Here is a 10,275-nt window from a genome sequence, read left to right on the forward strand (position 1 = left end):
CTAGTACAAATCCAATCCTTGGGTTCAAGCATTCGTGTGGATACCGATAGAGCGTAGATCGCGAGAGCGGGATGCGTGGTGATTGAACAATCTTTGGATCTCCATTATTCAACCAATTTGTAAAAGCTTTTTAAGGTAAACAATCTGATCTATGAATTAAATATCTGTTTTTCGCATGGATCCTGCGGTGGGTTTCGAAAATTCTGGTTTTTCACGTTTTTTAATTACTGTTTCTGTTGCGTTTATGTGCTCGAAAACCTTCATAAACAACTCACTATAGTCGATAAACAAAAATGATATGATAAATACTTGATAAATATACGTAACTCGTAAGATTCAACACATGTTTAATTTAGATTCAATACATTTTCATGTTGAATCGTAATTATGCATTATGCCGAATAGATCAAAAAAGAATACAAATCAAATTAGCCATCTCTCACACATTTTATCAAACACCTTTACATATTTTTCAAATCTAAAAAAAAATTACTAAACATATATATTCGAATCATATCATCAACTTTTCATCTCTTTATTCTTTAAAAAAATTCGTCAACAAGTTACAACTCATAACCATACAAGTTTTAACACACGTCTAACCTAAATTTAGCACATTATAAAGTTGAATCGTGATTGTGTATAATGTTGAATCTATCAAAAATCAACCAAAAATATTTACAATAAAATTAACCATACTATTACATTTTGTCAATCATTTTGTAAACATTATTACAAACTCTGCTGACAAAATTAAATAAATAAAACTTCATATGTCACCATCATTTTTTTAGTAAGTAACCTAAACTAAACAAAAATAATTAAAATCTTACGAGAAAACAGAAAAGCTAACCAAAATCAACTTTAACTTACGTTTATTCTCATCAATTTGCTGCAAAAAAAAACCTTCAAAATTTCACTATGGGTGATTGCGGCCTTATCGGATAATTTTAGCCAATCTATTACCAAACAACTTATATCAATCTATAGCCAAAATGGATTTATACATAGATCGATATGCAAAAACACACACATATATATATATATATATATATTTTGTGTTTGTGTGTGTAAATTCTTGTATAATTGATGATGACGATAAAAATATAGAAGATGAAATTGAAGAATCGAAAGTGTAGGGATGGGTACAAAGAAGAATGAGAGATAATATATGGTATTTTTGCAAGTAAATTTTAATCAGACCGTATACATACAATTATGCTTTTGACAAACACTAAAAAAAGTATGTATATTTGCAAAAAAAATAAAAACCTGGTCTGGCGGGTAAAAAAAGCAGTTGAGCCAAATATGCGTAAATATGATCTAAAGATAATCAACACATGTTCAGGTCTTTTGCTTTTGGCACATTTGTATTCTTGGAATATGATATTGTTGAGTTTTTTAGGAGAGTGCAAAAGTTCATAAATAAAAACCGAATTACCATTTTTTTTATTGGTTCGGACCGAAATTGTAATATGGATCGGAACGAACCAAACCGGAATAATTCGATTCGGTCTGGTTTTTGACCGAACGGACCGGTTTTTTTTTCAAAAATAAAATTGTATTGAAATTTTAAACCAAAAATTATAAAATCTAATATATAATTGAAGTAAGGTTATATAGAGTACTAAGAGACCAAGACTGTATAAATACAATTATAAATTAAAAATTATGATTATAATTTTTATGATATATGTAAAATGTATATAATATAAAATTATAATATTTATAATTTGGTCTATTCGGTTCAGACAGAAATATTTCAAAAAGGACCGAACTGAACCAAATTTTATTTCGATCTATTCAGTGAATTTCTGAAAAATAGGACCGAACCGAACCAAATTAATACGATTTGATTTGATTTTTTTGTTTCGGTTCGATTTTGTTCGGCCAATCCCTCGCCAAAACCTCAGTTCCCTTCCGTGTCTCCAATGGATCCGGGTCCAAATTTGTGTCCTGACCTAACATGAGTATTTGGATAAGGGTGGATTCCCCCAATTACCAAATCGGAACCGAGTTTTAGCGGTAAAACAGAGCTTGCACAGCAGTAAAGAAATGAATCAAGTCACCGCAATTTGAATGGATTGAGACTGTTTACCTCGTTAAAGTAGTAGGTGGGCACCATTTACCAGTAAACCGTTGGTCTTGCTTGAAGCTACGTTGATAAACGATAATACAAAGTTAAAGAGTCAAAAACTATCAAATTATCATCATCCATCATATATCTCATGAAATGCACATCCACCAGAAATATTATCCCAATTTTCTCCCACCACCGAAATCTAATCTTACCTCCCCACGTAAAATATAAACATTCATTATCCATTTTATTTATTTATTCAAATAAACGAGAGAGCTTGTTGTTTGTAGGCATTACACTATCACTCACAAAGTAAGCATGGCCATGGCACTGGCGCTCCGTAAGCTTTCTTCTTCCCTTGCTGACAAACCTGCTCGCCGTCTCGTCAATGGCGGCTCTCTTTATTCCATGGTACTGCTTCATCTCTCTCTCTCCCCCCCCTCTCTCTCTCTGCCTCTCCCGCTCTCTATCTCCCCCTCTCTCTCTCCCGCTCTATCTCTCCCTCCCTCCCTCCCTCTCTCTCTCTCTACTTTATTCGTTTGCTTAATTTGATTTAAATCACTTTTTTTCTTGTGTGTGCATATGAAGTCATCTTTGCCCAGTGAAGCTGTGTATGATAAAGAACACCCTGGTGTCACGGTAAAATACTGTCGCTTTTACAACTTTTATATCTAATTACTGGAAACGGAATATTTACTTAATAACGAGCTTATCTAGAACGTTAAGGTGTTAGAGAAAGTTCCGAACTGAATATTATATTATGTTATATTATAACACTATTAAGTGTTGATTTTTTGAATTACAGTGGCCAAAGCAACTGAATGCTCCAATCGAGGTTGTTGATCCCGAGATTGCTGACATTATTGAGCTTGAGAAAGCAAGACAGTGGAAGGTACTATGTAGCTCTTGTTCATTTTTATTTTAAAGTATGCGGAAGTTGAATGCTAAGAATTATATCAAAGTTAAAATTGAAGTGGTAGTGGTAGTGCCTTGTGTTTTTCTTTTTGTTGAGAAGAAAGGTTGTATAAATTTTGCAGTGCTAAAATTATGCTGAATCTTACTGTAACTTGAATATTATTTGTTGAAGGGGCTGGAACTCATTCCATCGGAGAATTTCACTTCTTTGTCGGTGATGCAAGCAGTTGGATCTGTTATGACTAATAAATACAGTGAAGGATATCCAGGGGCCAGATACTATGGAGGAAACGAGTATGCAGATTACATAATATTGTCTTGTTTTCTCACGAATATTAATTTAACACACGTTAATATAGTAATATGAAGCTTGCACTAGGGTATGCATATAGTATTTCCTGTTTCTGTTAAATCGGTCATATGATTGTCTTTATCCTAAAATCCATTGTTGATTTGTTTCTCAGATATATTGACATGGCAGAAACATTGTGTCAGAAGCGTGCTCTGGAAGCATTTAGGTTGGATCCAGCAAAATGGGGAGGTATAGTATGTTGTTGATCTTCAATAGCCATATAAAATATGGAGCAATTTGATAAACAGGCAGTTAGAGTTTTACGCTTTTCACATGTCACTAATGTTGACACATCATTCTTATTGTCATCTATGATGCAGTGAACGTACAGCCTCTTTCAGGGTCTCCGGCTAATTTCCAAGTGTATACAGCGTTATTAAAACCTCATGAAAGAATAATGGCACTTGATCTTCCTCACGGTGGCCATCTTTCGCACGGATATCAGGTGCATACAGTTTTTTTTTGCTAATGAGCGCATACAGCTTCTAATAGGTTATATCTGTAATATAAGTCATGTTGTCTACTTCTGACTATTATGATCAGGATTTTAATGTCATACATATACGTGGTCACACACACTGACTTAGAGTTTCTTTAATCTCCTCACAGACAGATACAAAGAAGATATCAGCAGTTTCTATATTTTTTGAGACTATGCCTTATAGATTGAATGAGAGCACTGGCTACATTGACTATGACCAGGTAACCTTCCTTCTCCCTTTATGTACACATACCATCTTTTTAGCACTCCTATCAAGCTATTACTACTAAGTTTCCTTGTTTCTACATTGTTTCTTCATCCTTTTTTATTCACCAGTGATATCTGTGGTTCATTTTGTTGATGTTAATATCTTCTTAAATGATTATTGTAAGATAAATGAAACAACTTAACCAAAATACTAGTCTCTCTATGATGACATGCAAACTTTGTGATTTCTGTTTTCTAACAGAAGGCTATTCTCAATAAGAAATAAAGAGGGGGAAAAGAAAAATAAACAATGACAAAAATGAATAAAATAAGTAATATAACATCTCAAATTAATGTAGTCTTGTTAGCTAGGCAAGGATTTGCACATAGGAAGAAGACACTTTTAACTTTACGTCCCAAACTAATGTTTTCTCGTTAGCTAGGAAAGTATATTTGCATGTAGGAAGTCACTTTGTGGTTAAAAAGTTAATGAGTGGGGTTATAAGGTTAGAACCACATAAGCTATTCAGTATACTTGTACCTCCGAGACCTGAAGAAAGGATGTTAATTTCTCTAAATGGCAGATGGAAAAAAGTGCAACACTCTTCAGACCAAAATTGATTGTTGCTGGTGCTAGTGCCTATGCACGTCTCTATGATTATGATCGTATTCGTAAGGTACGTTCGGCAGAATTCAAGTTTATTTTTAGATGTTGATTTTGTGTGTATGAGGGTGCATAACTGATCTCAGGGAAAGAGGCTTCAATTTTTTTAAGTCCATGTGTATGACAGGTTTGCGACAAGCAGAAAGCAATTCTTTTGGCAGATATGGCACACATTAGCGGGTTAGTTGCAGCTGGTGTCATCCCATCACCCTTTGATTATGCAGATGTTGTGACCACCACAACACACAAATCTCTTCGTGGGCCTCGTGGTGCCATGATCTTCTACAGGAAAGGGTTGAAAGAGGTTAACAAACAAGGCAAGGAGGTTAGTTGATAGTAATATTAGTTTTTCACTGAATCATTCCCCTTTCAGCTCCCTTTCTTTCATCTTGTTACAGCTCTATGCATTATCAACTGTATTTTTAAGGTAACATTGATAATTGATATATTATTTTTTAAGGTGATGTATGATTTTGAAGAAAAAATCAATATGGCTGTTTTCCCTGGACTTCAAGGTGGCCCACACAACCACACGATCACTGGCTTGGCAGTTGCATTGAAACAGGTTAGAGCTGACAAGTTGAAGCTTTTCCAGAATATTACTTTAAAGGGACACACTCCGAATGTGGATTCTTGTATCCGTATTGTCTTTTAAGAAACATATTTGTTTTAGAAAACATTAAGAAACATATTGATTTTGATAGGAAAAATTAGTAATAGCTGTTGTGCCATAGTATTACGCACTCAAAAAACTGAATTTTGCACAGAAGATCTTGTAAGTAAATGATTTTTCTAGCATTTGGGAGGTCATAATACCATCAGTATTTTCCATAACACTTTTTTGTAGAATCATTTTAATCAGGGGAAATACTCTTTTTTCTTTGTTTAAATTGGTTAATTTATGTTAGTATGATTGATATATGTTATGTTCTTGTCCCTAACTCGTAAAGGAATGCAGGCGACAACTGGAGAATACAAAGCCTACCAAGAGCAAGTCCTCAGTAATTGCTCCAAGTTTGCACAGGTTTGACTAATGAAATCTCTGTGTTACTACTGCCTTTTCTATGATCTTGTAACTAGAATTTTTTTTCGATGTTACTGGTTCAGTTAGCATTTATGAAAACGTATTCCAGTATAGTAAATGGTAATGAATTTTCTCTCTTGCAGACTTTGATGAAGAGGGGCTATGAACTTGTTTCTGGTGGAACTGACAATCACTTAGTTTTAGTTAATCTGAAACCCAAGGTAAATGAAAGATTACTTTTTTCTTCCACTAGTCTAGAGAAATAATGCTTCATGATCTAGAGATTCGGATACCTTATTATCCTTTCCTGCCAGCTTCTCTGATTTGACAGATTTGTTCTGTCACTAATCTTTTTTTAAATTGTGAAAAGAGTTTCCTGTGTTCAAGTCAGAAAATTCACAGCTCCTTATATTTGATGTGAACTTATACTGAAATAATCATGGAAAAGGATATAGATTTTATGTAAATTTATTCTTTCTACAGGGTATTGATGGGTCCAGGGTTGAAAAGGTGCTGGAAGCTGTTCATATTGCAGCCAACAAAAACACCGTTCCTGGAGATGTGTCTGCCATGGTTCCTGGTGGCATCCGAATGGGTAGATGATATTTTCTCTAACAAGTCCAAATTGTGAATAGCTTCATTAACTAATTGCCTAAACAAACTCATTTACTGTAGGGACCCCTGCTCTTACTTCAAGAGGATTTGTTGAAGAAGACTTTGCTAAAGTTGCTGAGTACTTTGACAGTGCTGTAAAGTTGGCACTGAAGATAAAATCTGAAGCTAAAGGTTCTTACCTTATCTAGATCTTTTTTTTTCCAAGTATTCTAATCTATGCATTGTGCATGTCTTCTACCACTTCTAATCTATGTAAATGCCTAGGATTAGTTCAACCATACAACTTTGTATAAACGGATTATATACATGAAACCCTAAAAATAATTAAATCTATATTTTACCAAACACCCATAGATCGAGGTAATCATACAGCCTTTTCTTTCAATTTACTTGCGAGATCAACAAGAAAGTAAAATGTAAATTAAGTGGAATAATATTAAGAAACTTCCAATTAAAAGTGCAATGCTGATGTTTTTCACTACCGGTCTAGTCATCTTTCTTCTTGGAAATTATTTTTAAGTAACTCATTCAAGGCCATCTACTCGAAATGAAGGCACTATGATTGTTCAACATACAATGTCAATCAATATCTCACCAAATTTAATGATGGATAACCACAAAGTAATTAAAAACAATCTTGTGCACTAAATAGATGAAACGTCAGCTCACTGGACATGTTTCATTACTTCTCTTTTCTTGATCCACATACAACGTTAATCAATATGTCACCAAACATAATAATGGCTAACCACGAAGTAATATTTATAAAGAAATCTTGTTGTGCACTAAAGAAGAAACGTCAACTCATGGAACATGCTTCATTCCTTCTCTTTCCTTGATCCAGGAACAAAATTGAAAGATTTTGTGGCCGCAATGCAATCCAGTGCGCCCATCCAATCTGAGATCTCAAAGCTCCGCCATGATGTAGAGGAGTATGCAAAACAATTTCCAACAATTGGATTTGAGAAAGAAACTATGAAATACAAAAATTAAGTAGGAGAGTTACTTGCCAGGTATGCCATAGTCTTTCTTATTAATCATAACATTTTGCACAAGACTAATATGATTCTTTTTAATTATGTAATATTTCTTTGACTTTTGCCATATTGCACTCTCAGAATGTAAAGTTTTAAAAAGAAACTTTATATGTAGACTGAACTTGACTGAGACATTACAATAACTCGACCCTTATTGGTAAGGGTAAGGTGTGATGATGTCTTTGTGCTTGAAGGAACTTATGGCAATCTCTAAATTATCCGTCTTGAATTATAGCTGAAGAAATAAGTACGGACCAGCTGTATACGTTCAAGTATTTAATTAATATATTTCTAAATCGCGCTAACTTGTTATTTTTCTAATTTTTCATTATATATATAAGTTCATTTTAAATATTATGTGGCAAATTTATCGTAGTTGCACGTTCTTTAATGTGCATATCTGAAGTCAACAGGTTTGATATAGTTCTCATATTTAAAAGGAGGTTGTTTACCTGTTTAAAATGTAATTTATCTGGAACGAATACTTGATTACTTATAAATTTCGGATTACTCTTTATGGTCGGAGACCCCAGAAGAATGAAACATGAATTGTTCTTATTCGCTGTGAGGACTTGTGTATTGCTGGCTGCTTTGATTTGATTATATGATTGAAGCTAGGTAGATAGGCAAGCAATATGCAAAGTTTTTTTAGATGCATTTTCAACTTTTAAATCTCTGATTTATGAACTATACACGTTCCTACTTGACGATAAAGTTGCATATTGTTTAAAATTAAAAAAGTCAGAGTTACACATAGTGAATCTATTTCTATCTTAAAGCAGCTTTTTTTTTTGGGGACAGGCACCTGAAGAAATATATTATGATGCGGCTTGATAAGTGGAGGTGAATGGCTAGCAATGGCAGTACATAAGACTCGGACTCATGACTATCACTGCTTTTGTCTACAAAGTCCATCATTATACTGAACTAGAACATCTCCTGTGTATATGTATATTGTCTTCAACCTCTGAAAAGCAATAATAAACTTAGCATTATGCCATTATCCTAAGCTTGCTACTTAATATCTACTTTGTTGTGATATGGTTCATCAATTATGTCATGTCTCCCCCTTTCTGAATTGGTATCTCCTCGGTCAGACATAATGTTGGTGAATGGTGATACGTTTTTGTTTGCATCCAACTGTCGTAAGCTTTAACTCTTGAATTTCTTGTCTCAAGACGCAGGGTAGATCCTCACTACATGTAGTCGCTCAGACACTCTTATCCAAATAGCTACTTGCTCAGCTCAGTTCAAAAAATTTCTCAGCTACTACAGTTTACAAGTGTTCCATAAAATGGAGTTTAAAATGTTTTGACAGGGTAGAAGTCTGAAAAAAAATTGCAGAACAGATAATATTTGGCAGGATGCTCAAAATACCATAAACATTGGGCAACAAAATTGCGTAGCAAGTAATGGTAAACTATTTGTTTTAGAGATTATTTATTGAATATCATAATACCCTGAATCTAACCGTTATATGGTTGAGTTTACTAGGATGTCGTGTGATATGATCGTTGTACGGTTAAATTCAGAACTGAAATTATTTGCGGTTGAGTTTATTAGGTTTCTTTTGGAATGACGTTCTACATAATATAATTATTTCAATGAATTTCTTTCAAATCCTATACATTTTACAATTAAAACATTACAAAATTTATACTATATTATAATAGACGAAATATTAAAATTTTGATGGTCGGTACTTTCTGAAATTATTTAAATACCCTTATTAATTAATACAATATAAACCGGTTAGAAGTCAATTTCTAATTATTTTATTAAACTAATTAGGGCGGCCAAGTGCACACAGGACTTTCACACTATAAAACATACCCTGTCCTGGCAACATATGATGCGGGATCCTATGATAATTTATTTTAGGCCATCTAAATTTACTTAATTATTATTTTTAATTACTTTTAAAATCTATTAACATAACATATTAACATAACATGTCATGCCTCAGGAATTTTGGTTGGCAGCCAATCTCATCACCATAATTATAATAATATTTAAAATAAAATATTCTCATAAATACATTACTATTCACAATATAATTGTATAAATACAAATAGAATTGTAATATGTCTAATGATTTTGATTTAAACAAAATAACATATAATATTAAATAAAATTATACTATTGATCCAATCCAAAATAATAAATAAAATAATAAAAACTGATAAAAATTTGAAAGTAAATTTGTTTGGTCGGTATAATGTCATCAGGCTAAACGAAAAAATAAACGAGTTAAAACAAAATAAATTGAAAGTAAATTCGTTCGGCGGATATAATGTCATCAGACTAAAATAAAATTATACATATCATCAATTCAGTGTAAAACATAATAATATTCATTTCTGGCTAAAATGAAATTAAATAAAAAACTAAATATAATTAGCTGGATTTGGTAGACATAACAGGTCTCAGACTAAAGTTAAGATTTGCTACCCCGCGATAAAACAATATATAATAAATACTAGCTAAAAAATATTTTATCAAACCGAGTTACAACATAATGTGTTGGTCGATATAATATCATCAGGATAAAACAAAATATGTTATCTAGAGTTAAAATAAAATTAAAAAAAAAACTAAATATAATTAGATGATTGATATAAGAGGCTTAAGGCTAAAAAAAATAATGTATATTATTGATCTACGCTAAAACTAAAATTAAAACCGAACTAAATGTAATTTTTATATTATTGATCTGTGTTAAAATAAAATTAAAGTTTACCTAATTCGTTGTTAGGTATAATTTAGGCTTACGATTGTGGGATAACTGGGATCCAACCCTAATAGCCAAAATATTAAAAGTTTGATTACAAATCTATATGTAAAATGTTTGGGTTTATATAATTACAAGTTGCGTCAAACTAAAATAAATTAATACATGC

General features: G+C 32.6%; 1 protein-coding gene across 1 annotated transcript; it reads left to right on the top strand.

Annotated features, from left to right (window-relative positions):
- Nucleotides 1-2,282: 2,282 nt before the first annotated feature.
- Nucleotides 2,283-8,378, top strand: LOC141723383 (serine hydroxymethyltransferase 1, mitochondrial). Its single transcript, XM_074525166.1, has 16 exons — nucleotides 2,283-2,491; nucleotides 2,669-2,719; nucleotides 2,886-2,972; nucleotides 3,168-3,289; nucleotides 3,460-3,536; nucleotides 3,668-3,792; nucleotides 3,957-4,049; nucleotides 4,620-4,712; nucleotides 4,827-5,024; nucleotides 5,160-5,264; nucleotides 5,658-5,723; nucleotides 5,867-5,944; nucleotides 6,207-6,318; nucleotides 6,399-6,509; nucleotides 7,183-7,351; nucleotides 8,177-8,378. The coding sequence occupies exons 1-15, from the start codon at nucleotides 2,399-2,401 to the stop codon at nucleotides 7,329-7,331; spliced, it is 1,560 nt and encodes a 519-aa protein (XP_074381267.1). The 5' UTR covers nucleotides 2,283-2,398; the 3' UTR covers nucleotides 7,332-7,351; nucleotides 8,177-8,378.
- The last annotated feature ends 1,897 nt before the right edge of the window (nucleotides 8,379-10,275 follow it).

Source organism: Apium graveolens, chromosome 5, assembly GCF_009905375.1.
Source record: "Apium graveolens cultivar Ventura chromosome 5, ASM990537v1, whole genome shotgun sequence".
In the NCBI taxonomy this organism is placed as follows: domain Eukaryota; kingdom Viridiplantae; phylum Streptophyta; class Magnoliopsida; order Apiales; family Apiaceae; genus Apium; species Apium graveolens.

What these genes read in the sequence shown, in the direction of transcription:
- LOC141723383 (XM_074525166.1), top strand. Translation starts at nt 2,399, where the DNA reads ATGGCCATGGCACTGGCGCTCCGTAAGCTTTCTTCTTCCCTTGCTGAC. An exon ending in GGATCCAGCAAAATGGGGAG is followed by an intron (nt 3,537 to 3,667) that starts GTATAGTATGTT and finishes TCTATGATGCAG; the next exon opens with TGAACGTACAGCCTCTTTCA. An exon ending in TTAACAAACAAGGCAAGGAG is followed by an intron (nt 5,025 to 5,159) that starts GTTAGTTGATAG and finishes TTATTTTTTAAG; the next exon opens with GTGATGTATGATTTTGAAGA.